Here is a 27,521-nt window from a genome sequence, read left to right on the forward strand (position 1 = left end):
CAGATAATCTTTTAATGAGAATTATAAAAGACCAAAAACATAAATTTTTTTTTGCAAACTGCCTTTTTTTAAACAAATGATTTGCTCTTAATTACAAATACTGTGTATGATGATGCCTTCTTCTGCAAAACCAATAAATACAAGAACAAATTTCTAAACATGTGATTTGTCCAAGATATTTGAGAAGGAAAAAAGCCTGATTTTTTTCAGTATTTATATAAATCAGAATATATTCCCTAACTTTTCAGAGTAAGCTGGAAGGTATGACTGAACTGGAAAAGAGGATGAAAGAAGAGAAAGAGACCACCTTATAGTTGCTTTAAATAGTTTTTGATAATTTTTCTTTGATGTAACCTTTCCTTTCTGGGACTCATATCTTCACAAAATAGCTGAATTTAAAATATTTCTAAAAAACTGATTAATGAGGGGAAAAATATGTATTGAACACAAACTTTACCATAAACAATTACGCATATCAAAAAGACACTAACTTTAAAAAGGTACAAAAAAAGTGAGGAAAAACCTGAAATTACAGAAAAGAAAGTCAAATTTATTTAATGAAAAACTAGAATTAATAAAAATTAGCAAATGCACACACAGCCAAAAAAAAAAAACAACCAGCAGCACTATGTATTGACTCACAAAGGGAGAAGCAGTGGCCCAAGACCACTCAGATGGCTTGTCAGTTAAACACACACACACACACACACACACACACACGCAAAAAAAAACAAAAACAAAACAAAAAACCCAATATTTTCAACAATACAATCAATCTACAACAAACACAAAAGTCAGAATTATTTTACAATGCTTGCTCTCTTAATACAAAAGATGCCCATCTTGGGTGTATATATATATATTTTTTCAGTGGTTTACTGTTGACTTATTTTTAAATATATTAGTGTTACTACATGCAACTGTTTCCTGTATTTAACAGCCTTTCTTTTTATTTACCTTCATGTGTCTAGCTTCCACCTACCAAAAGAGTTTCAGGTTGGTAGGCAGATGGGTGCCTTATTCTCCTGTGAAATTGAATGCAACAGTTTTAAACACTGGCCAGAAAATGTTTGATTGCCGTTTCAACACATGGAAATAGTTACATTGATGCCTAAATTGCCGTTTTCTGCAAAAAGCTGTGCAATGCTGGTGTCAAAGACTAGGCAGTCACTATTCATAATGGCTGTTGCAATTCCCTCATGAATAGATCGAGGAGTCGCTTCCCAAGTCAATCGCCGCCTATGACCATTTAGCTCAAGTCGATAAGCAAAATTTTCAGCTTGCTTGCGTGTTCCTATCAGCTGTACAATTGCGAAGAATTGCTGGTGACCATCGTATTTTTCCTGTTTCTCCAAGACTAACATGAAGTGAAAGCCAAAACAGGACTGCATCATCACCCAGTCAACAGCACCAGGAAGATTAATGTCTGTAGCAAGGAAAACTATATCCTCTCCCTGTAGGGTTGTAATGGACTTGTGCTGATGCATCAGATGGGGCATTACAGCATCCAAAGAGCCTTGCCATTTACAGGAAGCACCAGGGCATGGGCAGGAATAAGGCCTAAACTCACAGAGCTCTTCGTGGTCTGCTTTTTCTGTATGTGGCAGAGTTATTTCACATCCAGAAGAGGCATATTTACAAGGGAAAAGTACTGAATTGGCCACTTTCTCCATAGCCAAGTTGCGAATGGATCCCAACGGGCCCCGGCAAGTTGGACAACATGTGAGCTTCGGGCGACAGTTGCTACAAACAAGATGGCCACTCTGACATTGAAGAATGGGTGGTAACACATAGTCAAAGCAGACAGGACACTCAAAAAGACTCGCCAAGTCATTGTTGGATGCTGTCGTGCCAGTCAGGGCAGGCACCCTCTGGGATGGTGGACACTTTGAGGTACCAGTAGGTAATGCTGTAGCAGTCTGACGGCTCATCTCTGAAATAAAAAATAAAAAAATAAATGGAAGAATAATTACAACTTATGTTTTATAAATAATGTTTACATGCCAGAAAAACTTTGAAGTTTCATGCAAAATTTACTGTGAGCAAAGAGATAAAGGAATAAACTAGGATTTAAAAAGCATATATAGGGGCTAGGGTTGTGGCGCAGCACTAGAGCACTTGCCTAGCATGTGTGAGAAACTGGGCTCGATCCTCAGCACCACATAAAAATTAATTGAAGGTATTGAATTGTGTCCATCTACAACCAAAGATATTTTTTAAAGCATATATAAAAACAAAATAAATTATTAAATGTGCGTCTGTTATTCGGAGTTAAACACTGACAAAGCCTTTTCAAATTATTTCAGAGCATATTTTAAATTCCTTTTAAAGTAAAAGTACTAAAAATTATCTTTGGATAGAGTATATATATAATAAGAAAAGCTAAAAGAGAAACTAAACCATAAACAACTAAGAGACCTGTATATAATATAGGACTTTAAATATATTCAAATGTTTGGATTTGACTTTGTCCTCTCAGAGTCCCTAAAGCCGTCTCTTTCCAATTCTGAATCAGCTGTTGGGAGGTAAGTCTTATAAGGTTCATATGCCAAAGATCATCAGGTTGACTCTCCCTAGTGGTGAACAGCATCTTCTCTACAGGTATATTTTGGGAGTGGGGTACAAGGCATCACTAGGGGAAGAGCCTGCTGCCATCTCATTATCCACCTTCATCTATTACATCTTTCACAAAATGCTAACACCAGCTAAGTACTACTTCCTACTGATCTTTGCCCACCTCAAATGTTAGGGAAGACTTGGGAAATGGAGAGTCATCCTTAAATAAAAATTGTTAGTCTAGTACTTAGAAAAAGTACTTCATTCTATTCTATTTCCATTCCACAATATAAGTCAGATACAATGTACAAGAGGAAAGAAGAATCAGAAAAAGCGGGTGGAGAAAAAAGGAGGATGATGATAAAACACCACAGAGAGACACACAACATGGGGAATGAGGGATGGAGTCAACAGGTAATGAGTTCCTTGTACCCTGGGGTTTACAGTGTAGCTGAAACAGTCATCAGGAGAATAACAAACATCACTTTTCAGATAAATGTCATCTGGAAGAGATGATCAATAATGTAACTAACTAGTCAGGATGAATCAAATATACTCAAAACAGGGTACCTTTTCCAAGAATCTACCTCTGCTGGGATATGGCAGGTCATTATTTGTATTAGGAGTGATACAAGATCAATCAATCTGTTGGTATCCTAAGAGTGTACTACTCCCAGAAACTACTAAACTAAGGTATGTTTCTTCAAAAAATTTATGTTTCATATTTAATGTTTTCTCTCAATTACAATGATTAATCTGTGGCAAAGAACTTTGAAGACACAATGGTAGTTACAAATGTGACCAGGTAATTATAATTTGGGTTACTGATTATTCAAGTGGTTACCAACAGACACTATAAATGGGGAGAGAGGTGTGAAAAAATTAATTCATTTGTGACTAAAAGAAATATCCTAAAGGAAATAAGTGTGGTGACAACACCGACAATATCTAGCATGTGTGAGGCCCTAGATTTGGTCCCTAACACCAGACACAGACAGACACACACACACACACACACACACACACACACACACAAAGTATAACTGAATTCCATCATAATGTGGCTCATCCTACAGGCCTAGAAAAACATGAATCAACTTGCATCACCTGAAGTAATCCAGCTGTTCTGACAAAAGGACTATAAAGGAGCTCTCCTATAATCCAGTGTCCCTCTGTATAAATTCTTTGGGTGTATGATGATCTATCCATTTTATGTCACTTGTAAAACAATGGGCTGAGCACTACCCAAAATACCTTCTTGTATGCTCTGTACCTATTGAGTAGTCCATTATATGCTGCTCACTTAAGTGAGCAACACAATAATGCAAAAGTGGCTCTTTGGGCACAGTCTAAGCCCCCAATTACCTTTCAAATTACTAAACCAAACAACTATTTACACAAAAGGCAGTGAGCTCAGTTTGTATTTAACATAATACAGCTACTGAGCAAAAAACAAACAAACAAAAAAAACACTTGTTCAATTCCTTAACCTGGCAAAATATTTATCATCACAATAGCTCAAGCTTGCATCATAAAATTATTTTACAAACATTGTAGAAAGCATACTTTAATTCCTATTAAAAATGTGAAAAACAAATGAAATGCAGACAGTTATTTCTCATGAATGGAGGTATTAAAAGATAGCAACTGCTAAAACCTTCCAAAGCTTCAAAGGTGGAAGCCAGCTCCTTCTTGACCCAGAGAAGGAATCCCAATCATACAGCAGCCCTGCAACAGGAACCAAGAACAGCCCAGGTCGTGACAGAACCTGAAGGTGATTTAAAGAGAAAAGTATAGCAGCTTAAATGAAACATCACTGCCATACTTGGAAAGAGGTAAATTATGCTGCGGCCATTCCTTTAACCAGATTTCACTGATTTACAGCTTTCAAGTTTCAGTTTCAGGAACCCAGTCTTTTCACATCAATACCTTTTCTCTTCCTTGTCCTAGCCGCAGGTAAACATGTGAGCAAGACTCCCCTCCAGGAGTACAAAAAGGGTAAGGTAGGCTTTCCAGTCATGAGAAGTCAGGCAGCGCATTGCGTTTCCCCAAGCAAAAACGGACAATCTGTAACAAAAGTCCTTCCTTGCCACCTCCAGTTCTTAAGCACAGAAGACTGTGAGGTCGGACTTCTTAAAACACTCATTCGGAAGCACAGGCTACAAAGGTGGAAAAATGAAGGCCTTCGGTCCTCAGGAGGCGACCACACCTCCCTGTGAGCTCAAACTCGCCTGTCTCCAAAACTCTGAGCTATGGCCGAGCTGTCCTCTGCAGCCACCTAAGCTTTCGTCCATTTCACAAGTTTGTCTTCCCTTCCTCCACTGACTGCGCTCCCACTAAACTCGGGTGACGGGCCAGAGCTGCAGAGTGCACGGCGCTGGCTCAAGGAGCCGGAGTGCACTTGGAGCAAGCTCTGGAAGGGCACTCCTGCCGCTGGAGCTGCTGCAGCCACAGGGAGAGCCATTGGTAACCGGGCCACAGCTGGGAAAGCCGGCTCCAACTCCGGGAACCCAGGCCGGCCCAGGGCTTGCCGCGCCCAGGGCGGCGGCCGGCGGCTTCCTTGTGCGGGGGCGGGGCGGCGCAGGAGGGCGGGGCCATGTCCAGGGCCCCGCCCACATCCAAGGGCGGGCCCACAGCTCCCCAGCTCCAACTAGGCCAGCCACCTCGCGTCCTCAGCATTTCCACCAACTCAAGTTTAGGGAGAGCCTGGTTTTTGTTGGTCGAAACGGTTGAGTATCAGCAATTTCTTTAAAGAACTACTCAGGGAATAAGGAATGTGGCCGGACAAACACTGCTCTCTGTGAAATGCACCATCCAATGAATCCTTAAAACTCACGTTTTCACACAGTAAAAGCATTCTTCGCATTCTTCCTAGTTCATCCTACAGTATTTACCAAATAACGACAGTTTTACCAAACTACTATATTTCCTCAATTCTAACTCACTTCATTTCTTCCCCGTTGGCAGCATAATTTATACTTCCCCCGCCTTTCTGTGAAAATACTTTTGCAGTGAGAGTAGTAAACACTAAAGACACATTAAACTCGTTACTTGAACCTCCAAATCGAGATTATATTTTCTTCCCACTCTGGGAAAGCCATCTTAAATGGCCCCATTAAACTTAAGAGTAGCTTGTTTTGTTTTTAAACAAGCATTACCCTTGCCCCATAAAGTCCTGTAAGCCTCAGATATGAATTGCATCAGCTCGAGTGTTCAGAGGTTTAACCTGTCATTACATCATGCTGAGGGAAGCCTTTAAACTTACCAAGACCTGGCAGTGAGTGAACGCAATGCAGGGAATTGTACATTACCAACTTTCAGCAACAAACTTCAACTCTAACCACTTTCCCACCCTATAAATGCTGTGTTCAATCGCCTCAAACTCATTTTAATATTAGGCTAAGACAAAACATCTGTAAGAACAAAAATATAATTGAAAATAGATACTGTCTGCCCCTGGGGCAAATTACTATTGCCTGTGCTTTTTTATAGTCTAACATGTATTCATTCTACCTAGATCCTGGGTTTCTAGAACAGGAGACTTCAAACATTTTATGCAGAGAAACTCCTCCAAACATACCAGGGAACCCAAATGCTTAAAATGAGTGAAGGTTGGTGCCTGATTACCAAACCCCCAAAGACTACGGAGTCTTGCAGCACTGTCTGAAAACCATTAAGGTATGTACAAATCCCTCAAGATAGTAAAGACAAAAGTATATTAAAGTCATATCCAGGCTCCATCACTTCATCAGTTGTAAAACTAGGATATTTCCAGCCTCAAATAACTTTTGTCTGGCTTAATTGAGATTAGTAGTTTATGTATATAATGGATGGTACATATTATAGAATAACTTATTTACCTGAGATCAAACATGTTTGCCTGAGCTCAACCACCATTTTAACTCATTTATTTAGCATAACAAATCCTGATTCCTAATTAGGCAGAATATTTATTTACAATGATTTTTAAAAGAGCTGAAAATTTCACAAAAATTGTATTTTACTAAGTCTATAGAATACAAAATTAATGAAAATCCAAAATTTAGCAAGAGTACTAATCTACTTTACATCTCAAGCCCAATTTGGTATATAGTTTAAATGGAAATAATCCTTTATTCTTAATTTCACGTGGAAAACTCTTACAAACATCTGTAAGAGTTTTAAATGGAGAAATGAAGTTGAATATGGAAAAAGGACCACCATATATTGTAAAGCAAGTTACAAACAGAAAATGGGACAGGAAAAGAAATCAGGAAGTCTGGGTGGGATAAATGAGTTATCTGTGACATGATACTGGTAATTTTTAGTTATATTTCCTTTTAAAAGAGACAAAAGGAAAACTTGCTTTATAAAGATTAGTCTAGGGCTAGCTCAACGGTACAGCACAGGCTTGTAGTATATACAAGGCTCTGGCTTCAATCCCTTGCATTTCCCACCCCTAAGAAGAGAATGATCATGATTGAAAACAAACTGAGGGGAAAAAAATGTATTAATTTAGTAAGAGATAGGATGCAAGTATTGCTATACCACCTTTACTTCCCCAAAATTATTCTTAGAAACTACATAATGTTTATTATAAAATTAAGTTACAGTGTTAGAGCACATGCCCAGCATTTGAGAGGCCCTGGGTTCAATTTCTAGTACAGAAGAAGGGGGGGGGACATTAATAAAAATAATAGTTATCAGTTAGGAATCTGATTTTGCGTTAGGAATCTGTATTTTGTATTAGGAATATGAGTTAAATAAAACTTAATTAAAACATTTAGGCCACTGGCGCACGCCTGTAATCCCAGTGGCTCAGGAAGCTGAGCCACGAGGATCGATAGTTCAAAGCCAGCCTCAGCAACTTAGCAAGGCCCTAAACAACTCAGGGAGATCCTTGTCTCTAAATAAAATATTAAAAGGGGCTTAGTAGTTAAGCATCCCTGGGTTCAATCCCCAGTAGCCACTCTCCCGCCCCCCCACCAAAAAATTTCTTTTCTCAGAATTCCTTTTTGGGGAAAAAAGTGTTTTCTACATTTAGTTGACATTATGATAGGTATTATGTCAAAAATGTTTGTTAAATTATAATGTTAAACACTGTTTCTATTTTTAAGACTGAATTGCTTCTCAGGCACTGACAAAATCAAGGCAAATCTCCTTAAAAATAACAGCTTCAAGCTGTTTTAAATGCCAAAAGTTAAAAATCAAACATTGTTATAAAATATATTTTTAGTTTCCCAAACCATAGCAAAGCAGTAAGAGAAAAATTTTTTAATTGTACATTTTCCTAAAAGTTTCATTTTTCCTGATAATTCTGAAAACTCAAGCACTAAACTTTAGATACTGAAATATGGTTAATAAAATACAACTGGCATACACCTATAATCCTAGCTACTGGGGAGCCTGTGACAGGAGGCTCACAAATTCGAGATCAGCCTCAGCAACTTATCAAGACCCAGTCTCAAGATAAAAAGAGCTGGAGATATATGTAGCTCAGTGGTAAAGCAACCTTACATTCCCCAGCACCAAAATAACAAAAATAATAATAGGAATGAGAAGTCTATGAGGTAACTAAGTTCAAATACAGAAGAAAAGGGATTGGGGATATAGCTCAATGGTAAAGTTCCCTGGGTTCAGTCCCTGAAACCAAAAAAAAAAAAAAAAAGATTGATATACAAAAGGTAAAAAGTGGGAGATTTGGAGTCACAGAGAAGAGAAGCCTGACTAAAATAAGGCAAATCCCAACAGTTAAAGATTCTTTAATGAAGAGTTAGTAGACCCTAGAGTCTAATAGTTCTCATACTTTATTATGCTCACTAATCATCTAGAGATCCTGTTAAAATGTAGCCTCTGATTTAGTAGGTCCAAAGCTGGACCTGATATTCTACATTTTTAACAAGCTCCTAGGTGTGGCCAATGCCACACATGGAGGCCTTACTGAGTAGCATAGCCTAAAGAACTGAAGAGAACCAACAAGGGAAGAGAAAAATCAGGAGAGGATAGTACCTCAAAAACAAAGAGAAAACAGGGATTTAAAAAGAAAGACACAGAAAAACAGAGATATGCAGCAATGTTAGGATGAATTATGCTTTATTATATTCTACGGGGAAAATGAATTATCCCTGTAATTATAAAAAAGAAAGACAAAGAGCAGACATGTTAACCATGCAAGAATTCAAACGTAATACCCATCCATGAACCTTACATCTTAAGAAAATGAATGAGAAATCAAGCCAATCAGATGATTAATCAAAGTAAGTCATTTAAGAAAGGTGATCCTACAGAAAAAGGATTAAAGTCTATGACTCCATTTAAATACAAAACACTAAACTGTGGGCATTATAATTAGAAATTAGAACATAAACATTAAAAACTCTGGCAACTGTGATACTGTGATTTATAATAAATGTATATTTGATCTTAGTCCCTTTTTCTGGCACACAACTCCTAAAATCCTTGTAATCTTCAAAGTGTGTCTTTTTGTATGCTTGTAAGATGACTGGTGGCTCCAGGAAAGCCTCAAGACAGGGGCTGGTTGCCAAGGGAAACAACCTTGTCATTCAAAAGTTCCCAGCCCATCATTCTGATCTCCAGAAAAGGGAGAGGAGCAAAGCCCAATGATTCTACTTTGTGTACAACCAGAGACATGAGAAATCGTGCCCTATGTGTATACTATGTGTACTATGAATTGAAATGCATTGTGCTGTCATGTGTAACAAATCAGAATAAATAAATGTTTTTAAAAAGGCCAATGATTTATTCAATCATGCTTACATATGAAGCCTACATAAAAATCCCAAACAAGGCTGCTTTGGTGGGACCTACTTACAATCCCAGCTACTTAGGTGGTCAAGTCAGGAGGGTCATGAATTGGGGCAGGGGGGATATGTAGCTCAATGGTGAGTATGCTTGAGACTCTGAGCTGTCCTCCCCAGTACCACCAGATAGAAAAACAGGGACAGAGGATTCAGACAGCTTTCTAGATTGCAGGTATATGGAAGTACTTGGAGGGTGTTGCATGGGAAGCTCGGTTCCCCTTCCCACATTCCTTTCCCTATTCTATCTGGTTGTTTGTGTCCTCCATAATATCACTTAAAATGAATGGGTAAACGTAAGGTGTTTCCCTGAAATGTGTGAGCCCTCCTGGCAAATTATCACACTGGAAGAGGGAGTCCTGAGAATACCAATTTACAACCTGGGACTTGCAAAGGTCATTGGAAATAAGAGAGAGTCTTACTGGCCTGACAGCTTAACCTGTGAGATCTAACTTCAGGCAGATAATGTCAGAACTGAATTACAGGAAACCCAACTGGCATCTGCTAAAGAGTTGCCTCGTAAGTGTGGGACCCTCCACATCTGAGGTTAATTTTTTTAAAAAAGTAGGAAAATGTTTTTTCCTATTATACACAGCAAGGTATAAATAACTACATAAATATTTTTTTAATCATATGGTAAGAAATTAATTAATGGCACAGTAACTAACAATCCAGACAAAATGAAGGAGGTAACTGATGACTTCTGCAAAACCAACCTTGGAAGTATGACTACAGTTGAAGTCACACTAAAGGTTGAAGGGGATTTGTTTGAGACTAACACTTGAGAAGTATGATTGAAAAAGAAGTGTAGGTGATGGCTAGAAGGTCCAGAGAAGCTTTCGCTTATTTTATTTCTTCAAATAATAGAGACTAGAATAGAGTAAATGTTACTAAGAGCCCAATATACAGAAGAGACTGAAATGTGAGCAAGTTCTTGGTAACATGAAGATTTTTAAACTTAAGAGGGACTAGACTTTGTTAGAAGAGGGAACTTCTCCATAGATCAAAGGAGACAGTATAAAGTTTTTATCAGACAATTTTCCATTTTCTCTGCAAAGGAAGTATACTCATCCTTTCATTCTGGAAGGATGGAGATAAGAAGTAGTTATGGTAAGTTTTAAGAGATTCCTTCTAAACACCATGCCATGGCAGTTATTTCTTATATAAATTGGTTGGGTCAGGTCAATAGGACACTGAGAACAGACTAAAAAATGTATATGTAAATTATCACCTTGGGTCCTCAACCCCCTCCCAATTGTCTTTTCTAGGCCAAAGGAGAATTTGCCATTAACTTAATACATTCTTCAAACTTTAGTATTAGTATTTCTAAAGAATGGCTAAAGTAACTGGCATTATCAAATGCTAGTAAGCATATGGAACCTTGGAACTCATAATTTGCTGGTGGGAATACAAAATAATATAACCACATTTTCACTCCAGCAGTAAGTAATACTGAACAAACTAGACAAAGGGGCACATGCCTGTAATCCCAGCAATTTGGGAGACTAAGGCAGGAGTATCCCAAGATCAAAGCCAGCCTCAGCAACTCAGAAAGACCCTGTCTCAAAACAAAGGACTGGGAATGTAGTTTTCTTATTCCTGGGTTCGATCAGGGGGAGTTCTAAAAGACAGCATTGGTTTCTTTCCTAATTTCAATTTTACCAGCTATTATCCTTATATTTTTACTATAAATCTAATCTATAATAACATCAAGAATGAAAGCACTACACTAACATTTCCCAAAACAATTACAGTCCATTAACATGTTAATACAATAGGCCAGTTGTGGTGGCGCACATCTGTAATCCCAGTGACTCCAGAAGCGGAGGCAGGCGGATTACAAGTTCAAGGCTAACCTCAACAATTTAGCAAGGCCCTAAACAACTTTGTGAGATCATGTCTCAAAATTTTTAAAAATAATTTTAAAGGGCTAGGCGTACCTCAGTGGTAAAAGTACCCCTGGGTTCAATCCCTAGTACCTCAAACAAAAACTTGTTAATACAGTAAGTCCTCCTTATCCATGGGTAATACTACTGTGGATGTCTGAAACTGCAGATTGTGCTGAAACCTACATTTCTCTCCCAGCCATTCATATATACCTATGAAAAACAATTTATCATATATCCTGTCCCAGGAACTTACTGATTTCTTTTGTATCAGGCAAAAATTATAATCTCCTGAGTCTCAAGTTTCTCATTTATGAAACAAAAAACTACCAACAACAACAGATTTTTGGACATTATAGGGGATCAAGTACATGAGAACATTCATTATATTGCTAACAAGTGAGTTTTCAGAGCTACACTAGCAACCCTGCCCTGAGAATCATTAATTGAGATCTGCATCATAAACAACAGAATTATACTGAAAACTATTATTTCAATCTACAGTGGAAAGAGATCCTATACTGGAACATAGATCTCAATCTGAGATTGTATCTAAAAGAGATAAAAGTCACAAGGTTTTCTGTGAAAAAAGCTTTATTAACCAGCACCTACAGACCTCGTAAGGTAAATTTTATCCTCATTTTACAAATGAAGAAATTGAAAACCAGAAAAATTAAGAATAAAAGCAAAGCCAGATTATCTGCTTTGTCTCTAAATCTTTTCTTTAAAATAACCCTAAAAACAGTGTGTATACTCTCCTTGCTCTGGTATAGAATATTTAGTGTAGCATCTAACACATCTTTTCAACACAAAATGTTTCCAAAATTCCCTACATTCTTTAAATCAAATCTTTAAATCAAAATTTTTAATCAAAATACCAAAAAGTAAAGTAAGAGCAACAAAAGAAGATGGCCAAATAGGCTCTTCTAACTATTTTATATCACATTACAAAAATTCTTTAATAATTTAAAAAATTTGGAGTACCTGAAATTAAATTATTTAAATTATGTCAGCCATAATTACAACATAATCACTACTTCAATATAACCAAGTTTCAATATTTAGAGAAACATCCAAATACTATTCACTTATTTGTGTCCAAGTTGGATTACAACAGTGTACTCCCCTAATTATGTTTTATATTCCCTCAAAATGCAAAATTCTAAAACATTCCAGTACATGCTTGCCCTTTTACTCCATCCTGGCATCAAGCTATGCCTTGTAAATCTCACTTATAAAATATGTTGTACCTAGTACTACAATGTAACATAGGACCTATGCAACTCTGCATTCCATCTAATAAGTATGCTATTACACACATGTACACATAGATAGAACAGAAACATAATCTCAGGACAAAAATTCTTCAACAGATCAAAACTGATAGTAATCTATAAAGAGTTAATAATACTAAGATAAACATAAAAGAAGATTCTGCTTGAGAGACAAAGTTAAGGAAACAGGATAAAAAGTCACATTATTGTCTAATATTTTATGATTGATGGCTCTTCACTAGTAAAATGGAAGTAATGGAATTTCAGAAAGAAATGACATTTAAAAATTCCTGGAGCCTTATTAAAATTATATGCAGCTGGAACAGTTATAATCTTTATGTAAACATTACATCTGAAAGTCTAACCAAACCATTCAGTTGTTTCAACTAAGTATGATACTGCACATGAATTAACAATTTGTACACTAATTTCTTCAAATTAACACAATAGTCTCTAGGAGTTCACATTTCTCTACAAAAGTTAATGTTTAAATACAATAAAAGCTGGGCATGGTGGCATACACCTATAATTACAGCAAGTTAGGAGTCTGAAGCATGAATATTGAAGATTCAAAGCCAGCCTCAGCAACTTAGTAAGACCCTGTCTTAAAAACGAAGGATAAAAAGTCTGGGAATGTAGCTCAACAGCAAATTACCTTGAGTTCAATCCCCAGTACCACAAAATAAACAAGATTTTTTAAAAACTTAATGTCTTATCTTCCTGTTTTAATATTTAAAAAAATAATATTAGCACACTTTGAACTATCTAAAACTACCTGTTAGTCATATAATTGAATGCCATTATTCATATTTATGGTCACAATGATTCCAAGTTGGTACTCCAATTACAGCAGACCAAACAAAAAAGCCAAGATGGGCCTAATATGTGCATTTGTATGAAGCAAAGCCCAAATGACATCATGATTTTCACTGAAGCATGTATAGGTTAGTGGGGGGGGGGGTGCGTGATAGTCATACCTCACAGAGCAAATTAGGTCTGCTTAACTCCAAAAGAACTTGTGTGTGGTCAATTCCATAATCTTAAGTTACAGAATTATCTAAAGATTTAAATTCAGCAGACGCCATTCAGTGTTTTCGTAAATCAGGAATCCTACTGTCCCTCCCTTAAAAATTTGCAATGGTTTTGTAGTTTTATTTATAACTTGCCAGTTTAAAACTGTCAGCAATCTCTCTCAGAGCTGATACATCACTAGCTCCTACCTGATAAATTTTGTTCACTGACTCACTGGTCCTTCTCAGCCTCCTTTGATTCCGGTTCTTAACCCCAAAGCTCTTGAAAGTGGGAGTTGCCAATGGCTCTCTTTTCTTATCTACCTTGGTGACTTTAATGGTCCCATTCAGTCTCCAACCCCCACCCCCACAGTACTAGGGACTGAACCCTACATGCACTTTACCACTGAGATATATCACAAGCCTTTTTCTTTTGTCATTGTATTATTTCAAGAGAGGGTCTCGCTAAATTGGCCAGGCTGGCCTCAAAACTGCAGATCCTCTCCCCTTAGCCTCACTGGGATTATAGGCGTGTGCCACAGTGCCACTAGTCTTAATAGTTTTAAATTCCACCAATATGCCAAGAACTTAATTTTTTTTTCCTTTAGCCCCGAGTTAAAAACAAAATTTTTTAAAAACTCTCCAGATTTGTCCTAAATCTTGGACATGGGAAGGACCAGAGTTCAACTATATCAAAGACCCTGTACCCTAGCCTTCCTCTTTACAACTGACAGCAACTGTATCCTGCTAGTTACATCACAAATCTAAATCAACAAGGGAATCGTACTGTCCCTCCCTTAAAAATATATTCAGAATCAAAAAACCCCATACCTTCCCCTCCTACTACCATCTAGTTCAAGCCATCATTATCTCTTATCCAGATTATTACAATATCTTCCTAACCAAGCTCCCTGTTTCTATCTTTGTCTCCCACCCTCAGGCCTTAATATGTTCTAAGCACAGTGATCAGATTAATCCAATTCAACTTTCTATCAGATATCACTCTTTTGCTATATACTCACTCTTCACTGGCTACCCCTATCTGAGTAAAAGTTAAAACCTAGAAATCACAAGGCCTACACAATATGATTATCTACTCCTAATAATCTGACTTTATCTCCTACTTCTTTCCTTTCTAACCACTGTACTCCATGAAATACTAGTTTACTTCTTTAGGCCTCTGCCTTATAATACTTTTCTCCTGGATATGCCTGTGACCATCTCCCTCACTTTCTTCAAATCTCTGATTTATACATTGGTTTCTCAAAGAGACCCTATTCCTCTGTTTAAAAATAGCAATCTGTGTCCTACCCAGAAAACCCTTCATTAAGCAATCCCAAGTCTTTGCATATTCCACCCTTCCTCCTCTTTCCTTCCCTCTCCGCCCAATTCCTTTCTCTACCCTTTCCCCAAATATATTACATTCTCACAGGATATAAAAAGTTAATTTATTTATTAACTTTTATATCTGTTGTAGATCCCCCTTGGCTCCCCAAAGAGTGGTTTGGAAGGTGAGAAAACACAATGCCTGGCAATCAATAAATATTTGTTGAATGAATAGATAGAAAACAAAAGAGCTCTGGACTTTTAAACAGCAATATTCAAAGTTACAAAGCAATATACCAATGTTTTTTTAAAAAAAAAAATGTAAATAATTTAAATAAATAGAAAATAATTATCATCCTAAAATTCTACACCAAATCAAATTATTCTTAAATGCTGAGAGCAGAATAATGATACAAAGTTTCAAAACATTACCTCCCCTAGGTATGTTCTCAGGAAGCACCTGATGGATGTAGGCTTCAAATACAAGGGAAGGAACTAAGAAAAAGAATAGGAGTCACAATAAACAGAAGACTAAACTCAAGGAATACTGAGAATAATGACAACTTTATGCTAGAGGAACACAGCAACCTAAGGCCTGCAAACAAACTGAATGAACATTTATTTAGACAGGTGGGAAGGGATGTGGGGTAGTAATTAAGAGTAAGCCCATGCAAAACGAAGAAGAAGAAAGAAAAAAGAAACACTAGTTATAAAAAATACAAATTAAACAGGGCAGGGCAAAAGATAATTACAGTTTATCATATGGCTCAGAGGCAAAGAAATTTAATGCAAAATAATCAGCTAAAAGAGGTAAAGTTGCTCTGAAAAGGGATATCCAGAAAGGAATAGGGCCAAGGAGCTTTTCTTTAAAGGAAAAAAAAAAAAAAAAACTTTGCCAAATTATTGATTCTAAACTGTGTGCATGTAAAAAAGTTCAAAAACTTGATATGAGAAATGCCACAAACTGCATGCATTAGTAAAGAAATGACATATAAATTTATTTTCAAAGATTTGATTCCAGGTTTTGGCAAAGAAATGGGTATAGAGTTTCTCCTACACCTTTGGGAATATCTACTATGAAGGCCCCTCATGATTTGGCAGTTTGTATCAAAAATATCGAGTATGCCCTTCAACCAAATAGTATTTCTTCCCAGTGTTCTCCTTCTAATTTTCATATGTTACAAAGGCATATACACAAATATAAATGCCTACAGCAATCCTGTCTATAATAACAGATAAGGTAAAAACAGCCCTATCTTAATATTTTTTCTTTTTGTCTTCTTTTTCTTTTTTTAAACAAGAGGGACCCATATTTAGCCTAAAGTACTTATACTGAGCAAGGGCTGAGGCCCTAGGTTCAACCTCCAGCACAACATACAAAAAATAGTAATAATTAAAAAAAAATGGGTAGACTAGAAAAAAAGCCACAGAATACACAGACCAAAACCTTATTTGTTGAAAGAAAAAACACATATACCCATGTTAAGTACCAAGTAACAGAACAGAAAAGAAACTAAAATGACAGCTAAATTGCGGAAAGTGGTTTAAAAATTTAAAATGCTAGAATATACAAGAGGAGAATCAAAAACCAAGAGATGGAACCACCAAAGGACAGACAGACCATCAAGAACTGCAAGATACAAACTCAAGCACAAGCTTCTTCATTTGGAATTTCCCAGTTCAAACTCAAATAGTTACTAACAGGTGACAATCATTTAATGGGAAAATACCTATATGAATTTAAGTCAGATAAAAGCAATTAATCTTAACATACTCATGGCTCAAAGGAAAAAAATACACAAACAGGTCACACAAATGCCTATAATGGCTACTTTTCAAAAATCGGATCACAAATGATTATGGGGAACAGATGGGCCCATTTCTGTATTTCTCAAGTAATCATAAAACATAAGATTAGTAATAAAAAAGGATTTCAAGCTTGGCATGGTGGTATTATTCGCCTGTAACCTAAGCAGCAACTCTGGAGGCTGAGGCAGAATGAATCCAATATTAAGGCCAGTTGTAATTTAGCAAGGCCCTAAGCAACTTAGGGAGACCCTGTCTCAAACTTTAATAAAACAGACTGGGAATACGGCTCATGGTTAAGCATCCCTGAATTCAGTCACTGATATCAAAAAAAAAAAAAAAAAAAACTACTCTTTAAACTTTTTAACGCCTATTTCATCATGTCCCCAAATTTTCCTGCTACACTGCTGGCAACTTTCCATGCAAAACAAAACACTTTATTAAATTAACAGCTGATTGCAGGGTTGGTGTTATAGCTCAGTGGTACAGTGCTAGTGTGCATGAGGCCCTGGGTTTCCATCTCTAGCATCACATGCATATCTATCTATCTATCTATCTATCTATCTATCTATCTATCTATCTATCTCTATCTCTCTCTCTCTCTCTCTCTCTCTCTCTCTCTCTCTCTCTCTCTCTCTCTCTCTCTCACAGACACACACACACACGCAAATGTGCACTGCTTCCATTTTTTTTCTTGGATACTTGGAGAAAATATTTAAAAACAGTCTATTCACAAAAACATTTTGTGCACATTTTATACATTTCAAATCTTAAATTCAGCATTTTAAAGATAAAACAAAATGAAATTTGTCTGATTGCTGACCCAGAAAATTGAAAAAAGTCTGCAGAAATTATCTTAGATATGCAGTGACAAGACATCTGAAGTTGTCCAAAACAATGCTACATCACAGCCCTTGACAAATCTTTAAAGTAAAGTTGCCTTACCTACTAAGCCTGAGCATCAGTCAAATGCAAAAAAGCAGGAGTTGAAATTCAGAGAGAAACCAGCAAGTTTTTAACCATTTAAGGATTACTTCATTTAGTTAAACCAACTACTGTAGTAATCTTTCCAAGGTAGTCTTTATAGAGAATGATAACTATAACAAGTACAGTATAATATTTCCTGTAAAATGCAAGATTGACCAGGCATAGGTGTATAGGTAGCACATACCTGTAATCCCAGCAACTCCAGAGGCTGAGGCAGGAGGATTGCAAGTTCAAGGTCAGCCTAGGAAACTTAGTGAGACCCAGCCAAAGGGCTAGATGTATGTATCTCACTGGTAAAGCACTTGTTTAGCAAGCTCAAAGCTCTGGGTTCAATCCCCAGTACCACAAAGAAAAAAGAGAGAGAGAGAGAGAGAGAGAGAAAGGGAGAGAGACAGATACATATACAAAGAAGGGCATTGAATTCTTTTTAAGAAAAGTCTTCTCACCAACATTATCTGTTTTATAAATTTTACAGATTAGTTCTCTAAAGGTTTTCTCCTTCTAGTTCATGTGCCCAAGACCCTTGTTCATAACAAAGCAAATAAAAAATGTATAAACAAAAATCGCAAATAAATTCAACATGTTTGGGCAACCTCAAAACTAATGAAAGATCTTTGCCAGGATCATCCTGGTCCCCTACCCGGATGGTTCAACCTAGAGTTTCTGAAGATTTACGAGGAGTAAAAATATATGGAAGTGCTTCGACATGCAGTTCATTCAACTGATAACCTTATCAGGGACAAAGTAGGTAATGTCTCCGAATTTCACAAATGTTGAGTGACAGAAGTCAAAGAGACAAAAAAAGAGTACATACTGTATCGTTCCATTTATATAAAGTATAAAACCAATCTATGGTGTTAAAAGTCAAAGGTGAGGGGTGGGATGGGCAGGAGAGCAGGTAATCAGATGGACAAAGAAGGGGACTTCTTGTTCTGCTAATGCTCTGCTTCTTAATATGGTGTGCTCATTACAATAGTGTGTTTCCTTTGTAAAAATTCACTAAGGTGAGTATACATAAAACGATGCTTTTTCTATGTATTTATGCTACGTATTAACAAAAAAAATTGACACTTAGGAAATAAAATTTCTTATAATTATTGTAGGTAATTTGCCTAGAATCTCCTTGAACAACCCAATCAGATATCATCACCAGCTAACCCTTCAAGATTCTTAACCTGTCTCTACGCTTTAAGAGTGCAACATAGTATAATGTCTAACTATGTCTACTCTTAATGTCTAATTATTTAATGTCTACTCTCAAACTGAGGACTTCACCTCTACATTCTTGAGAAAAGACAATGGAAGCCAAAGCAAACTATCTTATCTTCCCATCAACAAGAATACAAGCTAACTTGCCATTTTCTTCCCTCCCTTGAGAATGAGTAAACCTGAACTTCTTGGGCTCTGCCCCTACTCTTCTAAGACTTCACACTTCTCTCTTACATCAATCTTTCCCTCTTTCTCTACTGGGTCATTTCCTTTACCACACAAACATACACCAGTATATACGATCTGGCTTCTTTGACACTGTATGCCCAATTTTCCTTTTACCTCATTGGATTATTTGAGCTCTCTCATAGACATTTCAAATACAACAAAAAAAAGAATTCTGAATTTTACTGCTATCACTCTGTCTCATCATCCCCTCCAGTCTTTTCCATCTTGGTAAATGGCACATGATCCACACAGTCGCTCTGGCCAGAAACCTAATTCCTTCCTTCATATCCGATTCATCAGTAAGTCCTGTTGAGATCAAAATATATCTCAAACCCACCCACTTCATCTTTACTGTCACCACTTTAATCCTAGTTCTAATCAACTACATCTGATTAAAGAAACAGTCTTCTAATCAGTCAAGTCTCTGAACAGCTAAACCAATATTTAAGAAAAATAAAGTAGCCGGGCAAAGTGGCACACACCAACCTCAGCAAAAGTGAGGCAATACGCAACTCAGTGAGACCCTGTATCTAAATAAAATACAAAATAAGGCTGGGGATGTGGCTCAATGGTTAAGTGCCGGAGTTCAATCACACACACACACAGTGGATTACATTATCCTTTAATTAAAATTTTTGGACAGTTTCACATTCCTTGCTTTGACTCTACAGGATCTAGTTCCTGCCTTTTTCTCCCCCCTTATACAACTACTTCAGCAATACTCTTGGAGAACAATCCAAGATCCTCCAGCTTGAAGGGTCTTTACCAGGCTGTTCCTTCAGTCTGAGGTGCTCAGTCCTTCTTCCCTTCAAAGGGCTCATTATCTTTTTATCTTCCTTTAAATGTCACCACCTCAGACAGCAGTCTCCCTCCCACTCCCGCCTTGTAATTTTGTCTTTCTTTCCTCAACAGAACTTAAATGGCTAAAACTAAATTTTTAAATTATTTAAATAGCACTTTCTATGTGTTAGGCAGCATGGTTTTAGGGCAAAAGTAAGCAGTGTCCCTGCTTTCAAGGATCTCAAAGTCACAAAATTTAAGACAGGAGCCAAAGACATGTGTAGATCTAACTCTCCTCTTAACCACTCAATTATACTGCCACTTTAACATTAGGACATTGAGGGGTAAGGGGAGCATCAATACACTTAATAGCTGTTCATGTGCTAATGGAAACTACAGCTTAGAGAGGTTTAGTAATCTGCCAAAGTAGCACAGATAAACATTTGAGAAATTAAATACAATCATGAGCAATGGTACAGAAATGTAGAGAAACATTCAAGGAACAGAAGAATCCAGTTTTGAATAGGTAGGGCAAAGAGGAAAAGTTAGCCCAGCATGCTGGTGCATGCTTACAATCACAACAACTCTGGAGGCTGAAAGAGGATCACAGGAGGAGTTCAAGGCCAGCCTCAGCAACTTAGCAAGGCCCTAAGCAACTTAACAAGACCCTGTCTCAAAATATATAAAAAGGACTGGAGGTATGACTTAGTGGTTACACACCTCTGGGTTCAATTCTTTCTCACCCTCCTCCCCCCAAAAAAGAGGAAAAGCTGGTGATGAGGCTGGAAAAGTATATTAGCAACAGTGGGAAGACACCAATCATCAATGATTATTTATTGAACAACAACTACGTGCCCAAAAAAATGCTAAACTCTAGATAAACAAGGGTAACCAAGACCAAGACTCACCAAGATTATAATCTATTGTTGGAGGCCAAGAAAAAAAGAACAAAATTCACAATTCAGGAGTATACAAGTTACAGAAGGAACAACAGAGTGCTAAAGTAACACAGAGAGATGGCACCCAGTTCATTTCAGGGAGTTAAGGGAAAGCTTCTCAACTACAGAGGTCTAGGCTATTACAGAGTTTAGAAAGAGGAATTTGCAAGTATATGGTCCAAAAGGCAGGGGAGGAACACGAAAGACCAGATCAAGAGAGGATCTGTACTTACTAATCATGTCAAGAAACTTACAATTTCATACTTACAGCTGAAGTCAGGTTCATCTATTAGAAACTTACTTAACTGAAGAAAGAACTGACTGGATGCTACAGGGACCAAAAGTAGGCTGACAGTTCAAGGTAAAAAGAGAAGGACTGAATGTAGATGTGAGAGAAGCAATACTAACTTTGAGATAATTAGACAAATATTTGCAAAAGATTTATCTGACAAAGAACTATTACCCAAAATACAGAACTCTTAAAACTCATGAAGAAAATAATCAATTTGATTTACAAGTGGTCAATGACTTTAACTAACACCAAAGATATACAGATGGCAAACAGCATATGAAAAGTATTCTACATCACCTCATCAGGGGAATGCAAATAAAAAACAATAAGATATCACTATGTACCATAAGAATGGCCAAAATACAAAAAAAAAAAAAAAAATCACCAAATACTAGCATGGATGTAGAACAACAGTAATTCTCATTCGTTGCTGGTGAGAACATAAAAAGATAGTCATTTTGGAAGACAGTTTGGGAGTTTATTAACTAAGCATACTCTTTATCATAGGATCCAACAATTATACTCTTTGCTATTTACCCCAAAGGAGTTAGTTCCATACAAAAGCCTGCACATGGATGTTTATAGCAATGTTATTTATAACTTCCAAAATTTGAAAGGAACCAAGATGTCCTTCAGTAGGTGAATAAAATGATTTATTCACCTAGACAATGGAGTGTTATTCAGCATTAAAAAGAATGAACTTTCTAGCCATGTAAAGATTTGGAGAGCGCCATGACCATAATCCCGGCGACTCAGGAGTCCCTCAATTTCAAGGCCAGCCTGGTCAACTTACAGAAACCTTGCCTCAAAAATGAAAATTAATAGTGCTGCAAATAAGGGCTAGGGTTGTAGCTCAGTGGTAGAGCGCTTGCCTCACATATGTGAGACCCTGGGTTCGATCCTCAGCTCCACATAAAAATAAATAAATAAAAATGAAGATATTGTGTTCATCTATAACTAAAAAAATATTTTTAAAAAGAGTGCTGGGAATATAGCTCAGTGATAGAATGTCCCTGAGTTTAATCCCCAGTACCATGAAAAAAAAAAAAAAGACATGAAGGCTGGGTGCAGTGATGCAGGCCTGTTATTCTAGCAACACCATAGCTGAAGCAGGAGAATCACAAGTTCAGGCCAGCCTCAGCAACTTAGAACTACTGTCTCAAAAGAAAAAGAGCTGGACTGGGATGTGGCTCAAATGGTAGTGCGCTCGCCTGGCATGCCTGTGGCCCAGGTTCAATCCTCAGCACCACATACAAAGATGTTGTGTCCGCCGAAAACTAAAAAATAAATATTAAAATTCTCTCTCTCTCTCTCTCTCTCTCTCTCTCTCTCTCTCTCTTGAAAGAGAGCGAGCTAAGGATATAAAACTCAAGGGACGAGCAACCCTTGAGTTTTATATCCTTAGCTCAATTTCCAGGACCACAAAAAAGACAAGAAACTTAAAATACATACTGCTAAGTGAAAGAAGTCAATCTGAAAAGACCACACACACTGTACAAAATTCCAACTATGACATTCAGCAAAAGGCACAACTATGATGAGAGTAAAAAGATTAGTGGTTAGAAGGGCGAAAAGGTGGGATTTTTAAACCTGAATGTTTTCATGAATTGTGTTCAAGTCATTATGTTACTCCAAATCCATAAAATGTATAACACCAAGAATAAATCCTAAAACTATGAATAACTATGAGTAACAAATGTATCAATGTGGTTTAAATGATTATATGTACCATCTCTGGTAAAGGAGAAGGGGCTAAATGGGAAACTTTGGTATTCTGCTCAATTTTGCTATGAACCTACAGGTACTCTTAAAAGACAATTAAAAAAAAAATGTACAAGAGAATTTACAGTTCTACGATACAATCAACAGAGATCTGAGCCAGCTGTAGTAGAATATGCCCGTAATCCCTGACTCAGGGAGACTGAGACAGAAGAATCACAAGTTTCAGGACAGCCTAAGCAACTTAGGAAGAACCTGTCTCAAATTTTTTAAATGTGGGGATGTAGTTCAGTAGTGAAGCACCACTGAGTTTAACTCCCAGAACCAAAATAAGTAAATGATCTGAGAGTCTTTAAAATATAGACTGTTGTAGGTCAGAAAATAAATAGTCCCTAAATAAAGCACTAAAAAGAGGATATAGAAATTAAAAAAACAATTTTTGTAGCAGCAGATGTTAAAACCCAAATAAAACCAAATCATTTAAAACACATTAGAAATACTATTTAAAAGAACTATTCTTAACAATATTTATTGTAGCCAGGCCCAGTGGCACTGCCTGTAATCCCAGCAGCTCAGGAGGCTGAGGCAGGAGAATCACAAGTTCAAAGCCAGCCTTGGCAATTGGAGCCTCTCAGCAAGACCCTGTCTCAAAATTTTTTATAAAAAGGGCTGGGGATGTGGCTCAATGGGAAAGTGCCCCTGGGTTCAACCTCTGGTACCAAAAAAGAAAACCAGAAAAAAAAATTGTTGTTAAGAACAAATTCATCCCCAAGTTCTTCAGGGTTCTTTTGGGGGTAGAAGTGGAATTCTGAAATTTCATATAGATCTTGTTGAAAATTAAAGTCTGTACCAAAAAATATTCCAAATTTAACATTTAACAAGAATTATATAAAAATTCGATAATTTATAATACAAGAAAAATCCAAGAGCTGGAATTGTGACTCAGCAGTAGAGCACTTGCCCGGCATGTGTAGGTCCTCGGTTTGATCCTCAGCACTGCATATAAATAAATAAGTACAATAAAAAAAAAAAATCTACTGACAACTAAAAAATATTTTAAAAAAATAAAGGATGAAAGAAAGATCTGCAATAGACCTCTTTAAGCAAAAAAAGGACTTCTGAACTTTAAAACTGACATAATACAATGTAAGCAGTCACCTAAAACTTTATGAAGTTATTAAACTTACTTTGTTACTCTGATTATATCAGATCAGTTTTCAAAATACTTCACTCACTGAAAATAAAATCCTATTCATCATATTATTACCAGATAATTATTTCTTTTGTAAACCTCCCCCCAAAAAAATACTGAGGACTGAACCCAGGAGGGCTGAGCTGTATCCCCAAACCTTTTTATTTTTAGACAGGGTCTTCTTACTAAGCTTCACAGGCTGCCCCTGAACTTTTTTCGATCCTCCTGCTTCAGCCTCCTGAGTAGCTGGGATTACAGGTACATGTCACTATACTCAGATCTTTTAATTTTAATCTAATATTATTTTTAATTACATTGTAAGAAAATTCTATAGTAATTTTGTAAAAATTTCTTAAGCCAGGCATGGTGGCATATGCCTATAATTACAGCAACTCGAGGCTGAGGCTGGAGAATCACAAGTTCAAAGCCAGCCTCAGCAATTTACCTAGGCCCTAAACAATTTAGTGAGACCCGGACTCAAAATAAAAATGAAAAATGAGAAGGGTTAGGGATGTGGCTCGTTGGTAAAGTGACCCTGAGGGTTCAATTCCCAGTTTAAAAAAAAACAAAAAAAAAAAAACTACTGGGCATAGTGGCACATGCCCATAATCATAGCAGCTTGGGAGGCTGAAGCAGGAGGAATATTAGTTCAAAGCCAGCCTCAGCAAAAGCAACTCAGGTATACCCTAACTCTAAATAAAATACAAAATAGGGGGCTGGGGATATAGCTCAGTTGGTAGGGTGCTTGCCTCACATGCACAAGGCCCTGGGTTCAGTCCCCAACACCACCAATTAAAACACACACACACACACACACACACACACACACACACACACACAAAATAGGGCTGGTGATGTGGCTCAGTGGCTGAATAGCCCTGAGTTCAATCCCTGGTACCTGGCCTCCAACAACAACAACAACGTATGCAAATTAAATAGATATAAACTGAACTACATTTGTTCTAAATTTGTATTTTGTACAACACTTACCATGAGTTCACGGGTCTATTAATTATACTATATTTCAGTTTAAAATATGAAATGTTACTAAACTATGCTAGAAAGATGTTAAATGGGTCATTTAAACCGTTCTACAATATATATAAAGAAAAATTTTGTGCAAACTACGGAAAAAAAATCTGGACAGAATAGCAACTAAACGTCCCAGATTACAGAAATTCACCCTCATTTAAATTCCCAGAATGAAAAAGTACAACTACTTTGTGTAAATAACTTTGAGTCTCAAAATCTGTCAGAAAATTCTAACAGCTAACCAAAATCCTACACGCCTATAATCCCAGCAGCTTGGGAGCCTGAGGAGGATCTAAATTCAAGGCCAGTGGTAGCAACTGACAGAGGCCCTAAGCAAATTAGTGAGACCCTGTCTCAAAATTAAAAACAAAAGGGATGGGGATGTAGCTCAGTAGTAAAGTGCCCCTGGATTCAATTCCCAATATTAAAAAAAAAAGTTACCAGATCATTACATTTGTCAGGTTATACTTTGCTCTTCAGTACCTTCTAAAGGAGACAGGGATACCATAGATACCTAATGATCAATTAAAGGGACTCAATGTTCCACTTTTCCAAGTTAGTTAACTAAAACTGCTAAAAACAAACTTAATTTTAATCAACTTGACTTCCTAAATTCCAGACCTACAAGATTCATTCAAATCCCCCATCATGATAATATCCAAAATCATCTCAGAAAGTGTATCAACTTATCATTTAATTCTCCTTTTCAACAACAAAATACACTGAGAAAAACACAGCACTAATGATTTATAACATGATTTCACAAATTCCAATCTATGCACTTCAAACATATCCAGCATGCTAAGATAACCTACTTATTTATTTTTGGAGTGAACCCAGAGGCTTTGCCACTGAGCCACATATGGCCTTGCTAAATTGTTGAGGCTAACCTTGAACTTGCAATCCTCCTGCCTCAACATCCCCAGTCGTTGGGATTATAGGGATGCATAATGTCTTTAGTTATCAAACTAACTTGATGCCCTAGTATCAAGCATTTGTTGCACACTTACTATGGGCCTGCCATTGATCTAAGCACTTGAGCTATTTTCATCTCAATTCTCAACCATGCTTGAAGTGCTGTCATTACACCCATTTTGCAGATAAGGAAAACGAAGTACAGAAAGGTTAAGTATACTGCCCAAGGTCACAAACCGGTGGGGCAGGATTCGGATCAAAGGGGACAATCTGACTTCAGAGCCAGTGTTCCCAACTCTTAACTTATGAAAAGAGCTAACAATTGACCCCTGAGAGCCGCTTAGCAAGAAATGGTGAATGCTCATCTGGTAAGAAACGGACAATCACACCAGTCCTAATATCCATGTTCCTGACTTCTTTGACTTTGACAAATCAACTACACAAACTGGACTTTTTTGAATGTCAGAGCAAACATATTCTGCATCTTTCCAGGAACCAGAGGGGGCAAACAAAAAACCTGCGAATCGATATGGTCCAGGTTACCAACATTCCTAAGTTATACATCTGGGAGAATCGAGAAAGGACCCCACAATCCTCGGGGAAGGAAGCCTAGGAAAAGCAGGGTTTATAATAAAAAGCTAGAGCTGCCTTGGCAAGTCGTTCACGCGCTCTCCTCTTTAATGACATAAACAAGGGAGGAGGCTGCATTCTTCCCACTGCACAATGAAGGCTCAGGCCGAGCGAGAGGAAGAACGCAGCACCACCGGGACGACTCCGGCCGGGGGTCTCGGGCAGGGAGTGGAGACCAAGGCGGCCGCGGCGCCCCGCGCGGCCCCAGCCTCCCGGCGCCGCGGGGAGGGGCCGGAGGAAGGGCCGGCTGCTGCCCGCACTCAGCTGACCTCCGCCATGTTGGCCACACACCCCGGGACCCTCCACAACAAAGGCCGGCACCCGGGCGCGGGGCGCACCGGGCGCCTCCCCTGGCCGAGCCCGCCTCCGGGCGCGCGGGGGCCGGGACGCTGTCGAGGCCCTTCCCAAGCCCGTGGCCCCGCCGCGCCGGGCCGACCCCCACCCGCAGCCCCGCCGGGCCCGGGGCGCAAGGGGCGGGGGCGGGGGCGAGCGGCGGCAGCGGCGGGCAGGGGAGGGGCGGGGGGCGGCGCTCGGCGGTCGGGCGGCCGGGCTCCGGCCGAGACAAAGGCGCCGCGGCGCAGAGGACTGCCCGCGTCCCGTCCCTGACCGCGCAATCCGGCCCGGCCAGGATCAACCGCCCGCCGCCATTACCGGGCCTGGGAACCCTCCTCCCGGAGAGCCCCTCACTGCCGGCTCCTCCCTCCAGGCCGGGCCCCACTTACCTGTGGGCGGAGAGCGCGCCTCGGACCCCGGTCCTGGCTCAAACGCGCTCCGTCACCAACCGCCGCCACCGCGGGCAGCGCCACCGCCTCTCCCCCGCGCCGAGACCGACGGGACACCCCGGGCCGCCGCCGCCGCTCGAGAGCGCGCCCCGCCACGGTCGCCACGGCTCCCCCCTAGCCGCCGCCGCCGCCGCCGTTTCGCGCGTCCTCGAGCCCGCCGCG

General features: G+C 38.5%; 1 protein-coding gene across 5 annotated transcripts; it reads right to left on the reverse strand.

The window, feature by feature from the left end:
• Positions 1-529: 529 nt before the first annotated feature.
• Positions 530-27,440, reverse strand: Siah1 (siah E3 ubiquitin protein ligase 1). 5 transcript variants are annotated; one of them, XM_078032258.1, is made up of 4 exons: positions 27,300-27,389; positions 4,214-4,324; positions 2,123-2,197; positions 530-1,933 (listed from the first exon to the last, which is right to left on the reverse strand). In XM_078032258.1, the coding sequence occupies exons 3-4, from the start codon at positions 2,127-2,129 to the stop codon at positions 1,083-1,085; spliced, it is 858 nt and encodes a 285-aa protein (XP_077888384.1). In that variant the 5' UTR covers positions 2,130-2,197; positions 4,214-4,324; positions 27,300-27,389; the 3' UTR covers positions 530-1,082. The 5 variants fall into 5 exon arrangements, with proteins under 5 accessions (XP_077888384.1, XP_077888385.1, XP_077888387.1 ...); XM_078032259.1 differs by lacking the exon at positions 4,214-4,324 and having other exon boundaries at positions 27,300-27,431; XM_078032261.1 differs by lacking the exon at positions 2,123-2,197.
• Between the last annotated feature and the right edge of the window lie 81 nt (positions 27,441-27,521).

The sequence above is a fragment of the Ictidomys tridecemlineatus genome, chromosome 15 (genome assembly GCF_052094955.1).
Source record: "Ictidomys tridecemlineatus isolate mIctTri1 chromosome 15, mIctTri1.hap1, whole genome shotgun sequence".
Lineage (NCBI taxonomy): Eukaryota > Metazoa > Chordata > Mammalia > Rodentia > Sciuridae > Ictidomys > Ictidomys tridecemlineatus.